The sequence below is a fragment of the Giardia intestinalis genome, chromosome 4 (genome assembly GCF_000002435.2).
Source record: "Giardia intestinalis strain WB C6 chromosome 4, whole genome shotgun sequence".
NCBI lineage: Eukaryota > Fornicata > Diplomonadida > Hexamitidae > Giardia > Giardia duodenalis.
This window is the reverse complement of record NC_051859.1, coordinates 2,634,739-2,659,694: the sequence shown is the minus strand read 5'-3', so window position 1 is coordinate 2,659,694 and position 24,956 is coordinate 2,634,739. Positions and strand designations below refer to the sequence as shown.

General features: G+C 50.1%; 13 protein-coding genes across 13 annotated transcripts; 5 read left to right on the top strand and 8 right to left on the bottom strand.

Annotated features, from left to right (window-relative positions):
* Positions 1–3,357: 3,357 nt before the first annotated feature.
* Positions 3,358–3,876, bottom strand: GL50803_00135270 (uncharacterized protein; the record flags this gene model as incomplete). Its single annotated transcript, XM_001704620.1, has 1 exon — positions 3,358–3,876. One exon carries the CDS (start codon positions 3,874–3,876, stop codon positions 3,358–3,360), a length of 519 nt encoding a protein of 172 aa, XP_001704672.1.
* Positions 3,877–4,144: 268 nt separating this feature from the next.
* On the top strand, positions 4,145–5,548 carry GL50803_001774 (Zinc finger protein; the record flags this gene model as incomplete). The annotated part of the gene is made up of 1 exon (XM_001704621.1): positions 4,145–5,548. The coding sequence occupies one exon, from the start codon at positions 4,145–4,147 to the stop codon at positions 5,546–5,548; it is 1,404 nt and encodes a 467-aa protein (XP_001704673.1).
* Positions 5,549–5,632: 84 nt separating this feature from the next.
* Positions 5,633–6,844, top strand: GL50803_00104248 (uncharacterized protein; the record flags this gene model as incomplete). Its single annotated transcript, XM_001704624.1, has 1 exon — positions 5,633–6,844. One exon carries the CDS (start codon positions 5,633–5,635, stop codon positions 6,842–6,844), a length of 1,212 nt encoding a protein of 403 aa, XP_001704676.1.
* A 92-nt stretch (positions 6,845–6,936) lies between these two features.
* GL50803_004324 (uncharacterized protein) lies at positions 6,937–8,313 on the top strand (the record flags this gene model as incomplete). Its single annotated transcript, XM_038046105.1, has 1 exon — positions 6,937–8,313. The coding sequence occupies one exon, from the start codon at positions 6,937–6,939 to the stop codon at positions 8,311–8,313; it is 1,377 nt and encodes a 458-aa protein (XP_037902114.1).
* Positions 8,314–8,320: 7 nt separating this feature from the next.
* Positions 8,321–9,481, bottom strand: GL50803_004323 (uncharacterized protein; the record flags this gene model as incomplete). Its single annotated transcript, XM_001704625.1, has 1 exon — positions 8,321–9,481. One exon carries the CDS (start codon positions 9,479–9,481, stop codon positions 8,321–8,323), a length of 1,161 nt encoding a protein of 386 aa, XP_001704677.1.
* A 14-nt stretch (positions 9,482–9,495) lies between these two features.
* On the bottom strand, positions 9,496–12,507 carry GL50803_004322 (Kinase, NEK; the record flags this gene model as incomplete). The annotated part of the gene is made up of 1 exon (XM_001704626.1): positions 9,496–12,507. One exon carries the CDS (start codon positions 12,505–12,507, stop codon positions 9,496–9,498), a length of 3,012 nt encoding a protein of 1,003 aa, XP_001704678.1.
* A 175-nt stretch (positions 12,508–12,682) lies between these two features.
* On the bottom strand, positions 12,683–13,165 carry GL50803_0027056 (uncharacterized protein; the record flags this gene model as incomplete). The annotated part of the gene is made up of 1 exon (XM_001704627.1): positions 12,683–13,165. One exon carries the CDS (start codon positions 13,163–13,165, stop codon positions 12,683–12,685), a length of 483 nt encoding a protein of 160 aa, XP_001704679.1.
* A 145-nt stretch (positions 13,166–13,310) lies between these two features.
* On the top strand, positions 13,311–14,270 carry GL50803_004320 (Ankyrin repeat protein 2; the record flags this gene model as incomplete). The annotated part of the gene is made up of 1 exon (XM_001704628.1): positions 13,311–14,270. The coding sequence occupies one exon, from the start codon at positions 13,311–13,313 to the stop codon at positions 14,268–14,270; it is 960 nt and encodes a 319-aa protein (XP_001704680.1).
* Positions 14,271–14,327: 57 nt separating this feature from the next.
* GL50803_0027055 (Ubiquitin-conjugating enzyme E2) lies at positions 14,328–14,765 on the bottom strand (the record flags this gene model as incomplete). Its single annotated transcript, XM_001704629.1, has 1 exon — positions 14,328–14,765. The coding sequence occupies one exon, from the start codon at positions 14,763–14,765 to the stop codon at positions 14,328–14,330; it is 438 nt and encodes a 145-aa protein (XP_001704681.1).
* Positions 14,766–14,805: 40 nt separating this feature from the next.
* On the top strand, positions 14,806–17,805 carry GL50803_0096878 (Kinase, NEK; the record flags this gene model as incomplete). The annotated part of the gene is made up of 1 exon (XM_001704630.1): positions 14,806–17,805. One exon carries the CDS (start codon positions 14,806–14,808, stop codon positions 17,803–17,805), a length of 3,000 nt encoding a protein of 999 aa, XP_001704682.1.
* On the bottom strand, positions 17,795–19,132 carry GL50803_0011125 (uncharacterized protein; the record flags this gene model as incomplete). Its single annotated transcript, XM_001704631.2, has 1 exon — positions 17,795–19,132. The coding sequence occupies one exon, from the start codon at positions 19,130–19,132 to the stop codon at positions 17,795–17,797; it is 1,338 nt and encodes a 445-aa protein (XP_001704683.2).
* A 45-nt stretch (positions 19,133–19,177) lies between these two features.
* On the bottom strand, positions 19,178–22,231 carry GL50803_0015347 (putative Glycosaminoglycan polysaccharide lyase; the record flags this gene model as incomplete). Its single annotated transcript, XM_001704634.1, has 1 exon — positions 19,178–22,231. The coding sequence occupies one exon, from the start codon at positions 22,229–22,231 to the stop codon at positions 19,178–19,180; it is 3,054 nt and encodes a 1,017-aa protein (XP_001704686.1).
* Positions 22,232–22,295: 64 nt separating this feature from the next.
* On the bottom strand, positions 22,296–24,908 carry GL50803_0016867 (AAA family ATPase; the record flags this gene model as incomplete). Its single annotated transcript, XM_001704635.1, has 1 exon — positions 22,296–24,908. The coding sequence occupies one exon, from the start codon at positions 24,906–24,908 to the stop codon at positions 22,296–22,298; it is 2,613 nt and encodes an 870-aa protein (XP_001704687.1).
* Between the last annotated feature and the right edge of the window lie 48 nt (positions 24,909–24,956).

The following is a 24,956-nucleotide window of genomic DNA, read 5'->3' as shown; positions in this document are numbered from 1 at the left end:
CACTACAGGTGTCCCTGCTGTAATCCGGACTAATGGCTAGTCTCTGTAGCCCCAGCCTTACCCCACTAGCCCGCCGGGCACATCTACGCTTTCTGTGCGAACCGACTCTCCGGGAACCGCCATGCACGGATAGTCTTCCGAGCACTTAGAAGACACCATCCTCTACTGAGGCGTGTCATCAAGGGCCAGGTACTAAGGCGAGGATGGCCAGAGACAGACCCCTCGCAGTCCTGTTCAACATTAGCAGCGAGCATGCAAACGAGTGTGCGGTCTTGACGTGCACTGTGATCCAGGTGCCTGGCAGGCTGGGCCCATAGAAGCTAGTGTGCAGGCCCCGTCGCTAGCCTGTGCACAAGCCGTGGTCCACATCGAAGGACAGCGGAGGATTCTGCAGCCCCTTCTGGGTGTACAGCCGTCACTATGGAGCGCGGCGAGCAGGCATCTGCACAGAGGTCGCGGGCTCGCTTAGAGGCGTGTAGACAGCCGACGCCCCGCCTTGTTGCAATGAGAGCTCGGAGATCAGGCAGCCGCTCCACCCATCGGCCATCATGTGAATATACACGCACCGTCAGAGAAGACCACTACAGTGCCTAGGCGACACCCCAAGCGTATGCGCCCCCGCTATAATAAACAAGTGGCAGACAGACCAGCAGCGGAAGCAGCAGGGGTATGCCGAGCTGGTGTAGGGCGCATGGTTAGAACCACAGCTCTCTGGGACAAAGACAGTGCACTGCTCGGACACCCCGTTGCATCCGTCCGTGCTATTCGTAGGCTGCAGCGCCTGGCAGGCCCTCAACTAGCATAGCGCGCCCTCGAGCCGCGCACCCAGCATGCAGGGCCAGGACGGCTGACCCTGTGCGAAGAGGCGCCCTCCCAGGAAGACGACAGTCGCCATCGCCGCCCAAGTTTTTTAGCATTCAAACGCGGGCCCGATGATCACGCTGGCTTCCCTGGCTTTTGCACTGCCTGTCGAGCCTGGCTTCTGGCCGGCCTGGGATGGCTGACAGGAGCGTACAGGTCGGTGCCCTGGTTGCCGGGCCCAGCCTTCCATCCGCACTTGATGCTGAGCGATAACCCGAGCGGCGCAAGTGGTCTTCTTCGCTCTACATGCAGTGAGCCGCCCGGACGGATGCACGACCGGCCGTCTGCCTCTGCTCTGCTTCTGGCCACCAGGAGGCCCTGGCTCGAGTGCGTGTCACGGGGCGCTGCCCGCAATGACAGGGGCAGCACATCACTTCTCGGGCCTTCCAGCCCATCAGCAGGTGATCCTCAGAGCGCACTTAGAGTCCGGGCAGACACACCGGCACGGACCCAGCCGCATTGCGATGCCGCGATCTACCACGGACACTGCAGCCTCCGCAGTCACCCATTCTGCCTGTCTTCTGTCTAAGAGAAGAGACGCCGTGTTTGGCAGCGCCCGTGACTTACCGCAACGGGCCAGTTTCCCAGCATATCTTGCCGGATGCCTCCCTTATACCGCACTGCCCTATTCTTCCTTACGACGAAGAGAACTCTGAGGTCCTGACCCAGACGGAGCCCATTCCCATAACTTTGCTGCACTCATTGTCAGGCCCGTCACCACAGAGCGTCCACGCTGCGTCACTCTGGGCCTCGTCACCGATGTGGCCTCAGCTTGCAGGCCAGACGCCCATGGGCTCACAAGCCTCGCCTCCTGCATGCCCTAGAGACGGCCGGTGCCCTGTCCCGTCGCCTGGCGCAACGTCGGGCTCCATCAAGCGCGGCTGAAGAGGCCCGGGTCGACCCGCCGGCTGTACTGGCTGTGGCCACTATTCCTGCTTGCTGGGGTCTTCACTTCCGGGTACAGCAAGCTCTCTACCCAGCCCGGGCCCGACACTGCCAAGCCCCCAAGCCTGAGTCCCCCTCTCCACGAGAACGTGCCAGGTGTTTCCTGATAGCGCCCGTCAGTCCTGCGCTTCCTCAAAGCCATAGCCTGCACTGACCCTGGCAGTAGCGTATCCTGCAGCCAAGGGCTTCTGAGGCCTATCCCAGCGGTGGCCGTCGGGCCTCTCCAGGCCCACTCTTTCTTGACGACGCGTCCTGTAGCGCAGACACGCCGCCCCCTACCGAGCTATGTTGTGCCAGGGCGGTAGAAGAGGCAGGACCCAGAGGACGGTGAGGAGTCGGCTTCACCTGGACGAGATCACCCATCTTCCTCGCCCGAAGACTGGGGACTTGTTGTTCTCTGCCGCATTCGATGGGGCCGACCCCTTCTCCAACTCGTACGGGGGCAGCAGTGGAGGCCGCTTCAGATTGAAACAACATGAGGGTCGTCGGCCCATTGGATGGTGCGGCTCTGGGCCAATCACCAGGATGCAGCATCCCTGCCCCTGTACTAATAGCCGCAGAGCCTATAGAAGCCATGATGGTCAGTCACTACCCCGTGGCTCCTGCATCCTCCGGTCCGCCGACCTTACAACGTGAGCCCGCACACTAGCTTCCAGAGTGTGATGTCACCTAGTAGTTGTGTCGCCGCAGACAGAAGCCTGTGGTAGCGAATTGCATAGTAATGGGTTTGCACTCCGTGGACAGAGGCCCGCAGCATCTTCGGTGCATTAGTCGCCTCACTTCTTGTTCCCTCAGAGAGCTCTTTCTGAGGCCGCCTGTAGCATTTAAGTCCTGCGTCTTAATATGGACATCGTGTGTGTCTGATAACCTTGTACACCAATCCTAACCACGGTTCAGTGCTTAGAAATATATGAAAGATCACCCCTTCCAAGAATACAGTAGCCTTCTGCACGTTTATGGGATATGGGAAAAGTATAATAGTTCAACGAAGTCTATACTACGGCCTACAAACCATGGAAACTAGTAGTCATTTAAACTGCGCTTTAGAAAGGTTGGACATTTAAGACAATCTCAAAGACCTGGTTATCGTGATCAATACTCTAGAAATCCATACTTGAGCATCGATAGACTGTTGTTCAAAGAGGAGTTGTGGCCTCAAGCTTAAGCTATTGATATTTATCAGTGTGTTTTAGGAAATCAGCTCCTTTCAACATACAAAAGAGTATAGCGAGAGCATCTTATGTAGACTCCTAATCCTTGGCGTGTAGACCGATGACTAGCGTCCCTGAAGACTTCCGTCAAGTAATCTTGCATAGCGTCAAGTCTGTACACATGGAGTCAGGTGTGATGCACCTCTTCTAGTTGCATCTGTGAGTACATTCATAAAGAGGCACTTCAGATATCTGATTGAGGCGTACCAACTTCATCTATGCAACGGGCTCAACAGAGGAAGAAAACCTCTGAGCTCGTTATGCAACTCTCTATTTGGTACAGGTGCTATTCACTAACGAACCACTTAATAGAGTACTTGGTTTGCAGGAAGACTTTTCATCAATTAGACGCTGGCTGATATGGAGCAGAAAGGGCCCTTGCTGGGCCCACTGAGGAAACGCGAATAGAGGCGTTGCTGAGTATCAGATGCTCTTCCCAGAGGCCTGCCCGTTTACCGCCATACCTGTCGCGCTTTGACTTAGATAGGTGTTCCTCTTCCTCCTTGCACACCCGCGCGTCGTACCACTCGTTGTATCCAGCTGCTATCGCGTCGGATTTGCACTGGAGGAGCGCTGTCCTTCGGCGCTCTGCCTCCTGCTGCGCCCTTTCTGCGCGGTGCTTGGCGACTGCGCGGTCGTGAAAGTCGAACAAGTGCCTGCTCATGGCGATCTTGCGGGCCGCTCTGTACACCTCGCCGGCCTTTTCCGAACGCCGCCAGAGGGCCTGGCTTCGGCGGTCCGCCGCTTCCTCGACAGAGCGCGTCCTCCGGAGGGGCTGCGCTAGCCGCGCGACAACGTGGCCGGGCAGCGGCCTCCTGAAGGGCTGGCCAGACGGGACCGTGAAGTAGCTGAACGCCATCCTTTTCTTTCCACCCGGGTCAGCAGGTCAGCAGGCTCGCACCCGTCGCAGGCCTCCCGGCGCGCCCGGAGTAAGCTCTGAAAAGGGCTTGAAGTATCAATTGATACGCGAAGGTTGCAGATTAGAAGATATAACAAATGAGTTAGTAGGTGAATAACGAAAGTAAGTAGTGTAACATGTAAACAGACATCCTAAAGAGACCTCGGGTTGAGGCCAGAAACAGAAAAATTAATTAACTATTGCAATACTTACGTTAACAGCCATCTCCATGTTTTCCTACGTATGCTATTGTTATTATAGGGTTAATAAGGAGGATAGGGTGCTTCTAAGGCATTATGTTGTTAGGCCAGCCAATTCTAGCTTTACCCCCAGTAGTACTCCCATTATGCTTTTTTCTGATTGGAGAGACGACTTAACGTTCGAAGATCTCAATGGTCTAAGCTTGCAAAATGATCAGGAGGTTGCCGAAGATATAGTTTATCTTGACGTTATCCAGGAGACAGTTAATGGATGCATGCACTATCCTTTAAATTGCCGCGTGATTTGCCCCAAATGCAATAAAGATTATTCTTGCAGACTCTGTCATAACGACGATTTTGAATCCCAGTGTGACGAGCTGGATCGCTTTGCCATCACCTCGATGCGCTGCTTGCTCTGTGATAAAGTGGGCCCAATCGGACTTCGTTGCACGCATTGCAAAGGGGAAGTTGCAAAGAGTTTCTGTCCAAAGTGTAACTATATCAGCCTGATATCCCCTGAGGTTAAGCCTTTTTTCCACTGTGAATCATGTACGTTCTGTCGTGTGGGAAAGCAAGGGGAGCACAAGCACTGTGATATCTGCAGGCAATGCTACAAGAAGCAGTTCTTTGATACGCACAAGTGTGACGCCACCGATTATGTTTGCTGTATCTGTCAAGAGGAGTTGAAAACAAGCATATACGATCACACCGAGATTGGCTGCGAAAACAGACATTATATCCATATAAAATGCCTTAACTCTCTGATAAGGGCCGGTAACTATACGTGCCCTCTGTGTCGGAAGCTGTTTCTCAAGGGAAAATCGCTTGAAGAAGTAACCAGCCAGTGCTCCATATTTTTCATGTTATGCTTGCTTATACGAGGATATGTAACACCAATATCAGTCGCTGCCACTGATCCATCTGCGTTAGAAACAGTTGATACCTCAAAGGCTTCCTCCTCATCAGACCAGTCTGAAGAAGAAGACGAAACAGATAGCGAATCCGTGCATCAAGACCAGGAACAGAGCTCACAGGAAAATAACGACACAACTGAGGAGCTCTTTTACATTTCCAGGGAGCTTTCTAACAAAGTTGAGAATCTGTTTACCATGAAGACAGCAATGTTCGTGCTTAACATAGATCTCTTCACAAGGACCGAGCGTGGATGCGGAAGGTGTAGACAGTGTAGTAAGTGCTTTTGGTTTCCTAATTTGAATATCTCGGACATCCCTTGCGTGTACTGTGGTCTATTCAACGTGGATGTTATCTCGCCCACAGAGGCGAGTTCTCTCCAAACTGAGAGTGACTTTTCTAGTACCTGGCATGAGTATATCGAGGGCTATCGGCTAAATGTTGCAAAGCACACTGCGTACATTCGTAACACCCTAGCATATTTGACTAACCATTTTGCTCAGTTCTTACAGGCAGGCTAATATTCTAAGGAGATCGCTCTATCATTCTATTCTCCTATCCGCACCTAGTAAATCCGCCAACTCTGTTATAAAAGAAATTATAACATGTCAAATGTCCGTCGGAGGGTTGTCGTCTCGCATCGTTCCGGTACTGCACGCCGAGGTCCTGCGCCCTCCACTAAGCGGGGGATCTCTCGGAAAAAGAAATCTACCGCTAAACCCCAAGGATTATACGTTTATCATGAGCCCCAGTTTTCTCCTAATCCGCTCCCTCTCTGCGAAACAGTATCTATAACAACTCTGCATGTAATTCGGATAGACATGAATCTAGTAGGGCTTCCTGAGGGAGAAAAGCGTTTCGTGATGAATCTCCTGAAGCAGCGTGAAGAGCTACAAGATCTCTACTTTAAACGACTACAGATGGTCAAGCAATATTTAAACGAGTACAACCACTGTCACAAGTATCGTGAGATGCTTCAACAGTGCGCACGACAGCAGTTTATAGAACCTCGGGATGCACCAAACCTTAGTGCCAACTTACGGCCCCTTTCTGAAGAATCTGTTGATACATTTATTGGAGTGCTAACGCGGTATAGTTATTACACAGTTCGCTTGATTTCACTGATCCATTATCTCCGTAAGGAGCTGGATGCACCCGTGGGACTACCCCAATTAGCGCCTGTCCAAAGCATTTATCAATCTGAGTGGTACCGTCTTGTACGAGACAATACTCTTTATGCTCCAGGCATCGCAGAAAAGATATTCTACCTTGCGAGGTTTTGTGGCAGCGCAGGTTCCGTTGTAGACGCTCGGAGACAAATTCACGATTACATGAGAGACCATTCAACACAAATAGCCAAGAAAGGCAACAAATTCGGATTGTATCAGGATCCCTTTACTGACTTCTATCTTAGACTTCTGCTTAACGCCCCATATAGCACCTTGAATGAACAGCAGGGGTACACATCGGTAACTACATCATCCCTGTCTCCTCCTCGAACGGATGGCACGGTAGAGCTAAACACTCGTCCGATCCCAGATCTTATTACCCGGTGGAACGCATATTTGTGGTCTCATCCAAGTGCTTACCTTCCTAAGGAGCGGATGAACTCCTTACAATTTCGGCCCCTGACGGGCTCTGAGTGCCTGCAGTTTATAGCTAACGAGGAGCAGACCCTCTCGAAATATGTGTATGAACGCAGAGGAGACAAGGCGTTTGTCAATAAGAACATGAGCCTGCGGACAGTTATAATCCCTATAGACCCCGCAGCTGAATATCGAGAGGCATATCTAGTTGATACAACTACAGAAGTATAAACGCGTGGCCATTGGCATCCTTACCTTTTTGTAAGTAAATGCACCCATGTGACAGTGCATAGCGCTCTTCAAACCCTTCCTCTTAAAAAAGCATGGCGCAATCTGGCCCACTCAGTCACCCATCCTTTCCATACTCCGGGATTTCTATCCTTTCCCCCTCACTGAACGGTGAAGCAGAGATCTTGAACGGTGTTTCAAGCGTCTCCGAAGAAGATTTTCAGCGGTTCACACAGGAGCATGTGCATCCACAAAAAGTCCTGCAATCTGATTATTTCACGTCTAAATTAAACAGCCCCCATCTCTGTGTGGCAGAAAAGAGAGAATTGTATGTAAATAACACAGCAGTTCCAGATACATCATTGGCTTTGTTCGATCGCAGAACCCCACCCGTGGAGGACAAATACAATAAAACGAATCCATTCATTAACAAGCTCAGCGCCAGGAAACACACTTCTACGGAGGAAAACCCGCGTGGCGGAGATGTAGCCTTGGAAAAGCTGTGGACTGAATTAGGCATTACCACAGATGAGCAGGACGCTGTTCGTGCTCACTTTGGTGCAACAAGACAGAACACTGGAGCGTATAGCCAGTACATTGATACGGTGAGAGAGCTCATTAACTATAGACGCCTCTACATCTCAATTGCGCTTCTACATGAGCGTCTCACTGCCGAGGTGGTTTCAACATTGTGTAACATGGTTGATAGTGGCCCCTCCTCCATGGGGACAAGTCACTTAGAGAGCGCGTTAGCTTTGTTAGGTCTCTACAGATTGTTGGTGATGGCACTAATGGCCTTGACCGAAATAGTCAGAGACATCTGCACTGTCCCCGTTTGTCTTCCTTACCTAAACATTAGAGATACCAGAAGCATAAACTTAGTCAAGCAGCTTCTCAAGTTGCGTTTGTTATCTCCAGAAAGAATTAATGTTATATTATCTACAATTGGTCAATCTGTTGAACTAGCTTCTGTAGAGGAGTTCTTCCTGAGATGCGAGGCCAGGCATGGTACGGGTATTGCAGAGCATCTTCTTCTTATTGCGTGCATCCCTGACTCTCTGATAGATGTTGCGGATGCCTCTCTGGTCGGAGCACTTTCCTGCTACTTCCACCTGGTTAACAACCCACCTCAAACCATGGCTGATAAACTGGAAGATTTCTTCAGTTCTTGGATGAAGCGACTCAATCTCAATATATCAGAGATAAACATTAGCGTATTGAAGTCTCTCTCAGGGAAGTTTCATCCTAAGCATTATGTTCTCATGGCACTTGAAGAGGAGAAGCTGGTCACTAACTTCGAGATGCAACTGGGAGAGATGCAGCTCAGGAAACCAAATACGATCTTTTTAACGATACCGGTATGTGAAGACACCAGCTGTTCCATCGTGACTCTCCAGCGCTCGTCACCAGAGCCAGACGCCCCGAATGCTCCTCTGTTAAGGCACTCATCTGCCTTGCGAGATAACCTGTGACAAATAGTTAATTCACTACAACACTAAAGTAATCTGCAGCGTATTGGTATACATCAGTTGGTTTGTCAATTAGAATACTAGTCAGGAAGTCGCTTACAATCTGTTTGAGTTCGTGGTGTTTCTCCAAGTACTCTGTATGAGCCTTTGTGACCTCCTCCTTTTGAAGGTATTCTTGCCGCTCCAGATCAAACACGTAGTCTTTGTATGTCCCTTTGTCCACAGGAACACTGTGACCCTCTACAAGGGGAGGCAGGTTGAAGTTTTCCCTAGTGTGGGGTAGCTTTGGATCACTTAACAAAGGAAAGTGGTCATTTCTTGTTTTAATTGCTTGGGCGATGGCCGGGTGCATACTGGGATCCACGGGCTCCTCCCCTGCATCCACAGTTTGGTCAACTATATGCTTTCTAGCTGTACTCTCATCGAAACTGTCTTCGTGTGGTTTAGAACCAGACGCCTGTAAACTATTGATTGAAGGTAAGTGTTGGTCAGGGGCCTTCGCAGGTACAACAGGAGAGGCCTCCGGTTCTGCAGAACCCTTCGCGTCCTCTTGTTGCGCCATGTCTAGATCAACATTAATAATGACAAGCTCTTCTGCTTCTAGGTGGTCCTCTGGCGTGCATCCAGGATCGACCGAAGCTCTCAAAGGATCAACATCGTCCAGCCCACCAACCTCTGGATGCCCCAGTGGATCATACGCTTGTCTAGCGAGAAGTGCATCAACGTTCTGGTAATCTCCGGCACTAGCTAACACGCGTTGTTCCTCTGGCAAAGCAGCTGGGGACTCGGGTGGCCGGTCATCCTCTTCATCCATGATATCTTCTGGAGCGTATACAATGGGGTCGTCTTCAAGGATTTCTGCAGCTAGGATGGAAGTTTCATCCCCTTCTTCAAGGTCGTCCTTTCCGTTAGCCTCTTTGGGACTTGTGTGCTCACTAACATGTTCCACATCCCCAAGCTTCTCAGAGGACGAGTGTGCTTCCAAGTCGTTAATGGACTCATGCCGAAGAGTACCCTCTTCATCCGCAGCCACGTCATCTGGTTCTTCATAGACTAGAGTCTCTGGACCAAGGGGCTGCTCTTCAGATGCATCGAGCTGTTCTTCATTCAAATTGCTAGCATGATCATCGCCACTACTTGCACCACTCGCGGTAACCATGTCATCTGCCATTTTTAGATTTTACGTTAGATGTCACAAGTCCGCAAAACCCTAGTTGAGCTCCTGGCCAGCACCGAACCCTCCATCTCGTCAGGGCACATGTGCCTCCGAATGAGTGAGCGAATTCTTTGTTTCTTGACCTTGGAATTAGTAAGAGATTTTTCTCCTTCAACAATAGCAAGGCCCCCTGAAAGAGCCGCCTCGTAAGGCGCAAGCACTTTTATGCATGCCAGATGACCTTCTCTGGCGGCCCACACCAGTGCAGTAAAACCTCCTGTTTCTCTGTCTGCCGGCATGTGCATCATGTTGGCCTCCTTTTTGACGAGTAGCTCTACGGCCTGCACGAATCCTAATCGGGCAGCACACATCAGAGCAGTGAACCCGCTACCATATTTGTATCCATCTGTCGTGGACATCTGCGCCTCCTGGTCAATAAGAAGCTTAATTATATCTAACCTGTTATACTCTGTTGCCATCAACAATGCAGTGCATCCGTGAAAGTCACGCTTACGTGCCTCTGCACTCCTGAGAATTAATACAATATCGGTATACCCTCGCATGGCTGCATGCATTAACGCTGTCATCCCCGACTTATCCTGAATCCCTCTCTCCTTTTCGTGCAGCAAGTACACTATTTCTGCCTGGCCGCACATTGCAGCCAGTATCAGTGCCGTGGCAGAGGGTACACCACATTTGCGTTTTGTAGTAATTCCTGACTCCTGGTTCATGAGGATCTTCACAATCTCCACAAACCCTCTCTTTGCAGCTATCATCATTGCAGTAAACCCAAACTTATTCTGCAAGCCGGCCTGTGATGCATATTCATGCACAGCCTTAAGGTTGTTAGACAAGGCCGCAAGCATCAGTTGCGTATTTCCCTTTTTGTCACGCTTCACCTGGTGTGCGTTTGCAATGGCATCTTCCTTGGAACGCCAGCTAATCATCTTGCGGTCTGCAGGCCGATGTCCTTGAGAACTAGACCTTTGGGGTAAGGCCGAATGTACGCTGCGAGAATCGCCTGATAGTCCATCATGGCTAGCCTGATTCAGGACGGTGTTCTCCCTTGAGCGGCTTGATAAAGATTGGGATCTGATAGAACTAGACCGAGTGGCGTCAAAAGAAACATAGTTAGCTGGTGATAGACCGAAAATAGTATGCGATATATCTGCATGCATGCCATCTGATGTATGTCTGCTACTTGGGAGAGTGCCTCGTACGTATATCTGCTTATAGACTAAGGGATCTTCTGGGTTGCGGTAAGAGTACTTAGATGTGCTGCCATTGGATGGTGTATTGGAGATTAGCAGTGATACCAATTCGTGAGTACTCATACGGGCCTTGTAAGGATTTGCTGGCCGTATCTGACGAGGACGTGCAGACAAGGATCTGCTCTGGATGCTTTCTGATTGTCTTTCGTGCTGCTTGGCCCGCAACCTTGTACATGTAGATGCACGCTCTGGGCTATCCTCGTTGATTGTCTCCAGTACTCCTGGCTGCAGGACTCGGCTACTATGAACGAAATTTCGAAGAGGCCTATCTTGCATGATACTCGGGGTCTCTGCCTGGGAGTGCTCTTTTTTGGTCGGATTGGGAGGGTTACTCAGAGGAGCAGGGCAAAAGTCCATAGTTTCGGAGTCTGAATTTGAGCCTGCATCCATGTCCAGCGCCAAGTTATCTTCGCTATCGCCAGCTATGCTTCGTTGTGAGTTGTCGCAACTCCCTGTCAAATGAATTGCTGTCTTGATGACTGGTAAGGGCTCGTGCAGGAGATTACCGGTGCTAATAGGATCGTTAAGTGCTGTAGCAGGTGGCTTAGAAGTAGATAACTGTTGTGCGTTTTTATTGCCAGTATTGAGAACCTTAATGACAGTTTCCAAATCCATTTCCCTTTTGCGCGCTGATGATGCATCAGCATCCACAACAGACAGGTCTCTGTGATCTATATTGCTTAGCCCAGAAATCGTCACGTCTTCAAGTGCATGCTCTCTCACTGTGGGGCCCTTGATAAGTAGGCCTGGATGAGCTGGAAACGCTTCAGGCCTCCTCTGCCTAAGGGGAGAAAGAGGCGGCGAGCCTTGAAGTATGGACATGATTGGGCCTGTAAGCAAAAGAGACTGGATCCGTGGCCTTTGAAGAGGATCTGGGCTAAGCAGCTGTGTGATAACATTAAGAAGATCAGTGCTATATGTATCGCTTAGATCCAAGTCTGGCATGGCGGTGATTGTCCCAGGATTGTGATTGTCTAGGCGAGAAAGAACAGTTTGATTGGTGTGGCTGGGCTTTGCTAGGGCCATCATTTCATAGAGGATAATACCCAGAGACCAGAGGTCTGGAGCAGCGCCGCAGCACGCTGTGTTAGCGTCATATGCAGAGATCCCTGGAGGAGTCGGGGTGGCCAAGGCATTTAAAATCTCGGGGGCATGGTATATCAACTCATCAATCTGCTTACCAGCTGAGTTTCGAGATGTACCAAAGTTACGATATATAGCTGGATGCGTTATCTTCACGTCCGAGAGTCCAAACGATGAGATATCCTTTTGATGCGTTATGTACACATTAGATGGCTTCAAATTCCCATGCACCATGCTGCCCATATTGATGGTGTTGTTAGAAACCGCGTTATAGAAGGTCTTGTTATCATGCTGGTGGAGATACTGGAGTAAGCTTGCTACAGCAGCGGCAATAGACCACAGTGCTGATTCAGAGAAGCACTTCCCAGTTTTTCTATGTTCCAAAATAAGTTTCTGCAGACTCACCTGGCCAAATTCTTCAAATAATGTCACTGTGTCTCGTCGAGGATTGACCCTGCAACCGTAGCAGCGCAATAGACGAGGATGTTGGATGTACTGGAGACAATGTGGATCGTTAACAAACTGTAACAGCGATGACTCCCGTATTTCCTTCATATTATAAAGCTTTGCAACGTGGGGTTCTGGGGTTGTGTAGGTCGTTCCAAGTAGCACTGTCACATATTTGCGGCGTGAGAGAATTGTCGACGAATAAAAATCCGAGCAAGCGTCGGCCCCCACCGTGCGCATTGCGGATTCTGGATTAACGAATTTCCACTTTTTGAATTGCTGGCCCGGGCAAACGGGGCGTCAGCACGGGCAACGTGAAGCCCAGAGAAAAGATATCTGCTTAAGATTCACTATGAAAAATGGTGTAACCAAAATATGTGATGCAGGCCAGGCCTGACCTGGCCAGTTATCCTCTTTATGACCCCGCTCTTGTCACAGCGGGAGGAAACAGCGCAGCAGTTTGTCCTGCACTCATCCCTGATCCACGGACGGTGGGGTTGGATGGCTGCGCCCATAAAGTAGTTTTCATTTCAATGGTAGGCGGGGCCACGGTTGGAGGCTGCGTCTGACCGGTGTTAAACTCAGGGCCTCCCATGCCGGGCCTCGCTGTGACAGGGTGCCGAGACTTACGCACAACACCCGAAGGCGTCATCATAGCCTGGTAGCTCGCTGCTTGCCTTTGGCGCCGGTTGCATACGATAGGAACGATGATCACGACTAGGATGGTAGCCAAGAGTAACAAAGATACGAACACAATTAGCGCTATGCCAGCAGGACTCTCGACAAAGTCTTCGAGGTCCTTTTCCATGTCATGCCGTCTAAAGACATGAGCGATCAAAGAACAAATACCGGCGCTCCGTGATGAAGCCTTTTCTCCAAGAGTAGAAGGAGTAGACATAGTGATTGCTTCACTGTCACAATTCAACTTTTGAAATTTTTATACCGGCAATTTATTTTACGATCTAAGATGGATGGTTTGTTGATTTTCTGAGAACATAAAGTAAGGAACATCACTTTTCTTTTTTAAACATCGCGGCGGTTAAATGCTGCTGAACGCCGACACTTATTGCCGCACTGCCCTGATGTGTGCTGCGGCAGAAGGCCAAACTACCGAAGTTGACAGTCTTATTGACGAAGAAGGTGGCACGCGTGACGCAACTGGCATGACTGCCCTGATGCATGCGGCCCGGAACAATCAGCGCATTCACCGTGCTCTGCTGCAGAAGGAAGCAGGGGTTTGCGATAACAGTGGCTTCTCGGCGCTGAGGCACGCGCTCCTGGCTGGTAGTGAGCAAAGTGTCGCTGATCTATGTGAGCCAGAGTACCACACACTGAGCTGGACTCCTCTGATGGAGTCCGTGGTAGCAAATGATGTCTCTAGTGTGAAATTACACGCTAGAAACTACTCAAGACATCAGGATTCATACGGTGTCACGGCACTCATGTTAGCCGCCGGCCTTAACCACTACAGCCTTCTAGCCCTGCTTATTGACACAGAAGCTGGCATGAAGGATCAGGATGGGGTGACGGCTCTCATGCGTGCATCTTTGTTGGGTCACGTACGAGTAGTAGCCTTGTTAGCTCCGCACGAATCATCTATCGTTGATTCTCGAGGCTGGTCTGCTCTTGCTTATGCGATCTCCAAGGAGCACACTGACATAGTCAAAATCCTCATCCCTTACGAGTACCGATTGATAAATGCTCCATCTCCTGATCTGCGTCTCTATGCCAGTAACTCCCAGAATCAGCTGATCAAGGAGCTAGTTTATGGGCCCGGACTTCAGTTTCTTATCATAGACTCTCTTCCTCCAGATGTCGTTTCAGGCGCCGAGCACTGCAGCATATGTCTCGATGAAGTAGCCATAATCCGGGCTCTTCCTTGTACCCATCGTCTGCTATGCATTTCCTGTGCCTCTTGCTTCCAGAAGACGAGTGACCAGTGCCCAATTTGTCGCGCCAAGGTGGCTAGCTGGGAAATAGACGCACCCTCAACCAGCCCGTAGCAACACTCCAGTATTTACTGTATAACACAATAGTATGACGCATATTATTGCTGTGCTCTATGATGACATTTTAGCCATTTCTTGCGTAAGGGCTCGGACATCGGACGCGTATAATCTTGCAGCACAGATGTCCATCAAGTATGCCTTCTCCATGCGTGGGGTCAGTAGGATATCCTGTAGCAGTTCCATGAGATCTTGAATTCCCATGGTGTGGGTCCAGTCTTTATTCACTAGATTAGGGCATACAAGCCCCCTGTCCGATATGTTGGGATGAAGTATTCTAGAGTTAAATGTGATAGTAGGTGGAGATATAGGGTATTCCCTTCCTATAGAGAGGTGCACATGGAAAAGACATGCTTCGTAAGGGGAGCTCGCGGGTCCGATCATGCAGATTTCCCATTCTGAAAGATCAATACCGTCAAAGTCTACAAACATGTATCTTGGGGGCATGAGCTGTAAGCGCTTAAATTCACTCTGTAAGCGTGAGATGGACATTAGATAGGTACAATAGTTTAAAGGGTTTTTAAAAGTCACTATGAAACTGGCCTCCAATTATGAGCCAGGAGCACTATGGGGCCAGGGACTCGATAGGTGTTTGTACACAGTGGAAGCAAAAAGGGATAAAGCTCGATACATTTGCAGAGAACTATCTTATGCTTGTCTGACCCCCACGCAGCAAGAGAGGCTCTCTGCGCGCATCAGCGGGGCGCGGAAAATGGTCTGTCAGCATGTAGGCCAAATCGCCGATGTCATTTGTGACGAGGGTGAGCAGAAGCATTACATTTTGTATTCTGCCGGTCAGACTCTTGCAGAGCTACGGGCGCTGAAAAAACCATCTCTTGATGATGTGCACTCTTCGCTTATGCAGCTCTTAAAGGCGTTAGCCTACTTACATAGTAAAGTTAAGCCAGACTCAGACGTGGGCGTTGTCCTTGCCGGCATCTTGACCCCAGAGCGGATTCTCTGTAGCAAGGGGCTCCTTAAGGTTGTGGACTATGTTCTGCCCGATTCGCTTAGTATTGGGGAGGCTCTTTTAGACAACCAAGAGATGTATTGTTATGCACCTCCAGAACTTCTTCACGCGGTAGCAAAATCAGAGCTGCAGGGCACACTCACAGAGAAGGCAGATCTGTGGTCTTTGGGCTGTTTGATTTACGAGTTTATTACTGGACTCAAGCCCTTAAGAGTTAGCCCCGTTATGGAGGCATACAATATGAGTATGACCATCATGGAGACGATATCTCTTCCACCATCTTATGACAAGGACATCAAGCCTGTTCTATCTATCCTTCTTTCTCCCATACCCGCCCGCAGGCTTCCGGCCATGGCTCTGCAAAATAACCCCAGGATAGTCTCGGCCCCACTGTTACTTTATGATGGTAAGAACTTGACTGGACTAAAAACGGCAGATTTTGATCTCTTAGACTACTCTGATTCCGGCACTGTTTGTGCGGAGTCTGCCTCGTCAGATCAGGCTGCATCGGAGCCTGCTTTGTCAAAGGACGAGTGCACCCCTGCTGAGATAGGTGCAATAGATGATTCTGTGTCTGTTGTGTCTTCCGCGACAACTGCAATGACATCTCTTCCTGCTGACTATAGGAGGCCCTCCGAGGCAGTAGAGGAACAATGGACAGATATGATGATTGCTGCACGGAACAACGACCGGCACTCTGTGAAGAAGCTCATGCAATGCTATTCTATGGTGGTCGATACAACCGGGAGAACAGCTCTGATGCATGCAGCAATTTGCGGTCATTCAGCAATAGCAAAACTGCTCGCGAAGACAGAGAGAGGCAAAGTGTGTACAGAGAGAGGGTGGACTGCTCTTATGTATGCTGCATGCCATAACAATGCTGATGTCTGCAAGGTTCTCTGGAAATATGAAGGGGGTATGACGACCAGCAATGGTTTTACGGCTCTCATGATCGCAACGCAGCAGAACAGTATTGATGCAATTGCTGAGCTGGCCAACAAAGAAGCTAAGCGAAAAGATTTAACTGGGACTACCGCCCTCATGATGGCTGCAAAAATAGGGAGCAAGGATGCTGTACGGCATCTGCATGTGCTGGAAGGAAAGATACAGAATGACAATGGCTATGCTGCCATACATATCGCAGCAGAGGAAAATAAAGCGGACGTGTTATCTTTTCTTATCAAACGCGAAGCAACCTGCCTGGCCCCAGGAGGGTTGACAGCACTCCACGTTGCCGCGCTTAACGATAGCACCGATTCGATTCGTTACCTGCTTCAATCCCTACATTCCCTCAAGACAGAGCGTGGCTATACTGCACTTATGCTGGCAGCTATGGCGGATCTTCCGGACGCAGTTGAGTTACTGGTCAAGGAGGAAGCGCGTATGAGGGACAACGATGGATGTACAGCCTTGATGCACGCGGCTCAAAAGAACAGCTTTGGCGTTGTTCGTGATCTTCTGCCACTAGAAGGAAAGTTGACTGATTCGACGGGCTCCACGGCTTTGCATCACGCAGTGAGATGCAATTCAAAAGATTGTGTACGGATTCTTGCTCCTTATGAGCGGAGTATAGCAAATGAAGACGGGAAAAAGCCTGCAGAGCTTGCGGCCGAATCTGGTGCGCATGAGCTCAAAGAAATTATCGACGTGAGCACAAGTCACAGGCCACTAATAAATCTAGAGCCTGACACTCCGCCCACGCATTACGAGCCGACCTTAACGGACCTAATGAAGGCGGTGAAAGCGTGTAGCACTCCTCAGGTTAAGGAATTCATACATCAAGCCGGCCAGTTTAGCACCACAGGTTATACGGCACTGGCCTATGCTGCGGTGTTGAACTATGCAGATCTTGCAGCCCTTTTAATAGAAAAGGAGGCCGGATTGCAGGCACCCCTGCCAGCAGACCCCAAGGAAAAGGCATGGGAGGGGTCTACGGCCCTTATGCTTGCTGCGTGGCATGGGCATATCGAGGTGGTCAGGCTCCTCTTGCAACATGAGACAAGACTTCAGCGCCGGGATGGACGGACTGCCCTTATGTTAGCGTCTGTTAAAGGTCATGAGGAAATTGTCAGCTTGCTCATACCCTATGAGGCTGGGATAAAGGACAGACGGAGATACACAGCCCTGGCGTTGGCTGCCCAGAGAGGAAATCTCGCCGTCATCAAGCTTCTTGTTCCGCACGAGGCCCGTATACCAACACGGAGAGGCTTCAGTGCCCTGATGTTTGCCGTCCAGGAAGGCCACACTAAGTCGGTAGGGTATCTGGCCAAACACGAGAGTGGTATGCAGCTCAAAAATGGACAGACCGCCCTTATGAGCGCCGCAAGCCACGGATTTATCAAATGCCTGTCTATTCTACTCCCCCATGAAAAGGGGATGCAAAGGACAGATGGGTACACAGCCCTCATGAGCGCGTGCAAGCATGCCCATGCGGAAGCCATTACTTTACTCGTAGACCACGAACTGGGTCTAAGAACGAAGGATGGTCGAGGAGCGTGGGACTTTGCTACGACAAAAGCAGCCAGGGATGCACTGAAGCAGGTCAACTTATCTAAATCCTGATCTCGCCAGACCCGCTTGTTTTCCACGCATTCTTTCTAGACACCATACGATTAAGTTTTATGAACAGAAGATGTGAGTCTAGGCTACCCGTATTCTCCAGGTATCTGTAGTAAATCCCTATTGCAAGAACGACGACCATAAAGATGGAGATAAAGAGTGCTGTGCGGTATGCACTTTGAAGGCTGCTGTTGATTGGGTGCAGGGAGCAGATTTCTACACCAGCCGGAGACACCACAATGCACCTAGACGATCCGCTAGTGAGCTCCAGCGCAGTAAGAAGAGAGTCCTCGCTTCCCCGGTATGAGTTAAGACGTGTGAGGGTCAGTGCGTCAAACGTTAGGACGCTTCCGTCAGAAAGAACCATAAAGACGACAGCAGAGTCCTCGTGAAAGCGGCTGATCCCGCACGACAAGGTCGAGCTTACCCGGCAGGTCTTGACAGGGATGAGACACTGGTCTAGAAGACATAATGAGCACGAACGTTTCCCGGTAAAGTGGGCGACAAAGTGACCCGCAAGTGCGTGTGTTGTGTCCAGATGGAGCGGGTAGAGAGCTCTGAGAACGTCTGTGCCACTAACAAGCTGCTCCTGGCCAGCTGCGCAGAGACGTGCCCCGGGCTCTGGCTGAGACATGGGCACGGTGGAAGAAAGCGGATGCTGATTGTATGGAGTTGCAGTCCCCAGAATGTGCGGGATTTGCGCCGGGGATACGCATGAAACCTCCCCTTGTCGACTTACAACATATAAATCAGTGTGCTTTTCAGAGATGTGGGGTACCATGGAAATGGGAGTAGAACGTAGAGGAAGAGAAGTAGAAGGTAGCGAAACAAATGAAACGGTAGCGGAGTGAGTAGAGTCATCGCTCTCAACATTATTACAAGAGTAGCACCAAATGTGAAGGGAACTTGTTCTTGTGTCCTCGTGTACTGTACAAAAGGCCAAATAGTCACCGCACCCATAAACAGCGGTTATGCGCTGTTTCTCTCCCACATCATTCCACCCTGTCTGATTGTGTAGTGCCAGGATTGGCGATTCTGTACCAGAAGCGTTCAAGCCTGTAATCTCATATACGGCAATAGAGCTCATCCGCAAGGCGGCAAAGAAGCACGTGCTATGAGTCGCAGGAGCAAGGAAGAAAACAGGCTCACCATCCAAGACTTCATGGGCAACTTCCTCGAGGCCATCAGCGAGAAGCAGCTCTATTCTATTCTCACGTCCAGAGCGGTCTGCACCACCACCGCCCGCAACAACGACTATGTCTGTCCCCACCCAGTGGGCGCAGAGGGAGGGGTACGTTGAGGTGCGTGAGGAAAGGTGAGTCAGTTTCATTTCAGACCAAAAATAATTAGAATAACAGGCTGATACCTGTCGCATTCAAAGGTAGCTCTCTCCCAAGCCACCTCTACTAAACATTGTCTCTGCCAGGTCAGCTATCTTATCAGCGCTGAACGAATCCTGGAAATTGTTGTCCAGATACGTTTTGTCCTGTGGCTCCTTCTCTCCTCTGTGCCTGGCCATCTTCTTTATTACCGCATCTGAGCGTATCTGAGCGTCAGTTATCTGTTTCCTCTCACGGACCTTTCGTAGACGTTTCTCTCCGCCTTTTAACCGCTTCTTCATGATCAAAATAACAACTATGGTAATGATGACCGCAATAGCTATTAAAATCGTTACGGTCACAGAGGCAATTGTCACCTTATGCATGAATAACGCATGCTCTTCGGATGAGGTAAGCTTGAAGGTCATCTTGCATGAGCAGAATACGGCGTTGATTCCTGGAACAGAGAGCTGTATCTGATCATCGGCATTCTTGGGATTACAGCTGGTCTCCAGGAAGTCGTAAATAGACAGATTAAAGAGGGTCATGTTCACGGCTCGCCTGTCCTGGGTAACGTCCACCAGCGACATTTGCAGCGTGCGCTCGCGTGCTTTGAAGGCAACGAATCCGGTACTCTTCGCCTGAAGTGTGGCATTTCGGTAAAACACGCTCTCTGATGGCTTCAGGAAAGCCATGGCGTGAAACTCCACATATCTCTTTGCAATGGACTTTCCAACGATAAAGTGCACGTTCTCGATCTGCTGATATGTGTAGCTTGATGGATTTGGTTGCCCATTGATGAATACTGAGCCATTGTACTGTGAACACAGCTTGTTGAACTCGGTCTCTGTAACACTGGAGCTGAGCCGTGGAAAGTACGTGTAGATTGCTAACTTACTTGAGGACTCCGTGCCCGGCATAACTCGCATCCGAAGTTGCAAAAAGTATTGCCTTACATTACTTGATGAAGAATCTGGTGGTAAGACACCTCCTTGCTCAGCATAGCTCCCTGATAGCTCTTTGATGCGTCCCTTTACTGGCCCACTGAAGGCATGGAAGCACACCCCTGTGACATAGGATGTGGCCTCTGGGCCACGCGAGGGCGTGGGGCTTTGGTCAGCTGCCCCTTGATCGGCTGGAAACGATAGTTTGACGTATGCATACTTCACGCTGTCCGTGTTTGTCCAATCGTCTCCAGGGGCTGTGTCTACTCTTTGTCCTGCGAGAGAGAACACACTAACGACAGCCTTTGTGCTGCCAAGAGGGATTGCGAGTATGTTATCATGTATTTGGGTAGACGGATTAGCTGCAGTCATATTGGAGAGTAGAAGAGTATGAATGGCGACATTGTTGCTGAAAGTGTTCTTCACGTCCGCGTTTGCCGCCTCCTCAAGGTAGAAGAGCTTTAAGTATGCATTGCGGGTATCAGGATGGATGTGCTCGTAGACGATTGCTGCATCAGTATCAACGGTAACCAATCCGGCGTTGGTAGACCCACGCTTATCACTTGCCTTGTTATTTTGGTACTGACAATCCTTAAGTTGCGCCCTGGCTGCAACAACGCCCTGATATGCAAAGGTCTCCATTGAGGGATAATAATTAATGTACTTGTTAGGATGCTCTTTTGGATAAACGTATTGGTGTCCTGCCCTCTGATACCACCCACGACGATTTGTGTTGTTAATACAATTGTAGTATGCTGTTTTGTAAGAGCTCATCGCGTACACGATGTCGAGATCCTTGGTCACTATCGAAATAGTGTCAGCATACGGCTGCCAGAGGACCCCTGTCCGCTTTGATTTCAAGTCGTCTGCATGATAATGTGCGACGGCATTGATCCCAAGTAAACTAAGTGCACAATGACATCCATATGCAAATTTAGCGGGAAGCTTTGCAGAAGATGCTGAAAAACACTGATTGGCCTGGTACGAGAACGCATTCAGTAGAGCAGTTACATTTTCAGGCAATGAATTGGGTATGTACCCCTTAGAAACAGCTAGTACGTGCATGTGAGCAAACAACGCTATGGCGATCTCGTGGCGAGCATGCCCATCAAGAACTCCGTCGACCACCAGTGCACCGGCAATGGCATCGGAGAGCCTGCATTGCTGCATGTATGGAAGAATGGAGTGATTGAAGAAAGAGTAAAGCGTCGCCAATATTCGTGAGCCGCACTCGTTCTCCTCAGACCCAAAGTATTCCACAGCACGCAGAGTCTCTAAGATAATGTCAAATGCTGTGCTGCCCTGCATTGGCATGGAGTAGTACAGATCTATGGACGAGTCCAGTCGGTAGCCATCGACGTAATAATTGCTGGTTTGGGAGTAGTTTGTAGGCATTTGTCGAAAGTATGCCGCCAGGGACTCCGCATTTCCTAGGGTGTTGACTTTATCTTGGATAAACTTGTTTAGAGTAAGGAATATACTATTTAGAAACGCTTCCAGCTGAACACCTGAGTATGGGCACTTGGCCGGGTCACTCCACACATTTGACCTGGCTGAACAGCTTGCCAAATCAGTGAATTGTGGGACGTATGAAAATATGTTTTCTGTTATCTTCAGCAAGTGAGTTTGCATATCAGATGACTGTGATGGAGAGGATGACGCTTCCACAAGTAATGGAAGAAATTTAGAGATATAAGTGGGGACCTCCACAGCAAGAATTAGAGTCCTAGTTGTATTGGTATCTTGAGTTAAATATGTTGTCTGAAGTCCGTGGTCTGCTAGATACTTTACTGCGTATTCTATCGCGCTCCTATAGCTATCTGCTGAGTTGTGCGTGGACTGAGGGCATTTATAGGCTAGGGCCATTAGATAGATGCACATAACATTATATAATAGGTGATCGGGGTTATTTATATTATTATACTGAGTCCAAGGAGCTCCGCCACTTACTTGACATGTGTTTTGGCACTTGGCTGCTTCAGCGGTGATATCCTTCTCATACCGGGTTTGGAACCCCTGTGGCATGGGGGATGGACTAGCGCTGTTTAAGCAGCTTTGCTGGCCGATCCTCTGTAGATCTGCAAACGCAGTTTCATCGGCAACGAAGGAAGCAGGCTTGTAGAATATAAAAAGGTAGGACGCGGAGAGTAAACCGAGCAAAAGCATATTTTTGGTTGCCGTTGCAGGCCTGTAGAAAACCAACACCTATTTACTGGCCTTGGATACGTCTTTAAAACATATCTGCCTCGTTTCCTGCCCCAGCCTTTGATCGGACAGCGCCCTGGGGTTGTTGGCGAGCTCCTGTCTGACCATCTACCTTGAACGAGAAGTTCGCGATGGCGGGGTTTGCGTTTCTGCGGCCTGCGTTGCCCATCGACCCGAGGCCGTCGCCAATTCCCCCACTGTAGCTCTGCTTAAAGACCTCGAAGCGTCTCATCTCCTCCTCAGAGATGCTCTTCCTGCTCTCTCTGATCGCTTGTTCGAAGTGGCGTCCAGAAATGCTCGTGTCAGAGAAGCGCTCAGAGATCTTCTCTTCGTGCTCAGCAAACTCCTTCTCCTTTTCCGGTGTCAGAACGCCGCCGTGGCTATCGAGCCACGACTTCTTCATAGATTCAAAGGCCGACATGGCCCTTGAAAAGCCCTCGACATTCTCACGGATGGAATACTTGCAGGCGCGGCTGCATATCTCTGCCAGATCTGCACCGGAGTATCCGTCCGTGACCTGCGCTATCTGCTCAAGAGAAACCTCCTTTTCGTTAACCTTTGACTTTCGGAGGTGTGCCTTGAGGACGGCAACTCTCGACGGATAATCTGGTAGCGGGATGTAGATAAGCGTGTCAAGACGGCCGGGACGCATAAGAGCGGAGTCAATCGTATCTGGCCTATTTGTGGCTCCGATTATAAAGACGTCCTTACGCACACCAACACCGTCGAGCTCCGTGAGGATTTGGTTGAGCATCCGATCAGTGACCTCTCCGCCTCCGCTAGCAGACGTTCCACGATGTTGGGTAATGGACTCAATCTCATCGAAGAAGAGGACGCACGGGGCAGCCTGCCTGGCCTTGTCGAAGATATTCCTAATGTTCTGCTCTGACTCGCCGACCCACTTCGACAAGAGCTCCGGACCCTTAATGCTTATATAATTGCAGCCACACTCATTGGCAATTGCTTTTGCAAGAAGGGACTTTCCTGTACCAGGAGGACCCCACAGAAGAGCACCACGGGAAGGCTCGATGCCCATCTGTTGATACTTCTCCTTATAGCGGATGGGATATTGAATAAGCTCGATGAGCTCTCTCTTTGTGTGCTCAAGACCGCCAATGTCATCCCAGGTGACTGTGGGCATCTCAATAACGGTCTCGCGAAGCGTACTCGGTGTGACCTTCGAAATTGCAGCCGTAAAGTGGCTATCAGTGATGAAGATCTTATTGAGCTGCTCATCGGTCAGCTTCTCCTCACTCTCCATATCTAGCACCATCTCCATAGATTCACGGACGCACATCATCGCAGCTTCCGTGCATATCTGGGCCAAGTCAGCACCGACGTACCCGTTTGTCTCATTCGCAATGCGGACAATATCCACGCCGTCCGGATGGAGCTTTAGCTTGCGGGTGTGGATGGAGAGGATCTCCAGACGCCCGTTCTCGTCGGGAACATTTATCTGTATCTCTCTGTCAAACCTTCCAAACCTGCGCAGAGCGGGGTCAATGACATTAGGTCTGTTCGTGGCAGCGAGGACGATGACGTTGGAGCGGGGCTTGATCCCATCCATGAGGGTCAACAACTGGGAAACGACACGCTTCTCAACCTCGCCCTTGCTCTCGGCACGGTTTCCGGCAATACAGTCAATTTCGTCAATGAACAGAATAGCGCACCCCACACCATCATTTTCCTTTGCAGACTTCTCGGCTTCCTGCTCGCAAATGTCGAACGCCTTGCGCAGGTTCTTCTCGGACTCGCCAGCCATGGATGACATGATCTCAGCACCGTTTAGTAAAAAGAAGTACGCCCCAGCCTCGTTTGCGATGGCCTTTCCGATAGTGGTCTTACCGCAGCCTGGGGGACCCGTGAGAAGAATTCCCCGAGGAGGCTTGACACCGAGGTACTTGAAGAGCTCTGGGTGGCGTAGAGGAAGCTCAATTTGTTCCCTGATCATTCCCAGCTCCTTCCCGAGGCCTCCAAGGTCTGAGTAGCCTACCTTTGTATTCTCGCGCTCGTGCTCATCTCTATCTATGGGCTCGCCCTCATAGAAGATCTCGCCCCCATCCATGACGATGCACGCTGGAGAGGGGTCTGTAAGAACCACCTTAAACTCTATCTCGCGGTTTACGGGCAAGCTAGTCGTCATGACTTTAAACGTATTACCCTCAGTAACGGGGCGGCACTTGTCCTTGAAGTATGGCGCAATGCAAATGTCAAACAGGTCGTACGTGGGACCGGGGAAGGGCGCCGGGGCAGGCTTGCCGTCCTCGCCCTGCTTCACAGTATATCCTGCAATATTGAGCCCCTCGAGATCCTGCTCGAAGGGTATCACCTTGATGCGCTTGTGATAAGGAAGGTTTTGGGCAGGGTACAGGATGACGATATCGCCGAGATTGACCCCCAGATTGGCACGCATGGTTTTGTTCATCAGAACCACTATCTTGTCAACATCCTCCCTCGACTGGACCATAGCGTGGGTGGTTTTCCCAAAGCGCCCCTTAAGCCGCACGTAGTCTCCCTGGAAGAGGTCCAAAACGTTGACCTTCTCCGAGCTCAAAATTATCTGTGAATCATCGCCTCCCGGATTGTCGTTCACTATGAACCTGTTGTTGAACTTGGAGCAGATGCTCTTGTTGTCCATGAGGCTTGTTTTTTTATCTGGCTCAAATTTCCAAATTTCCAAATTTTT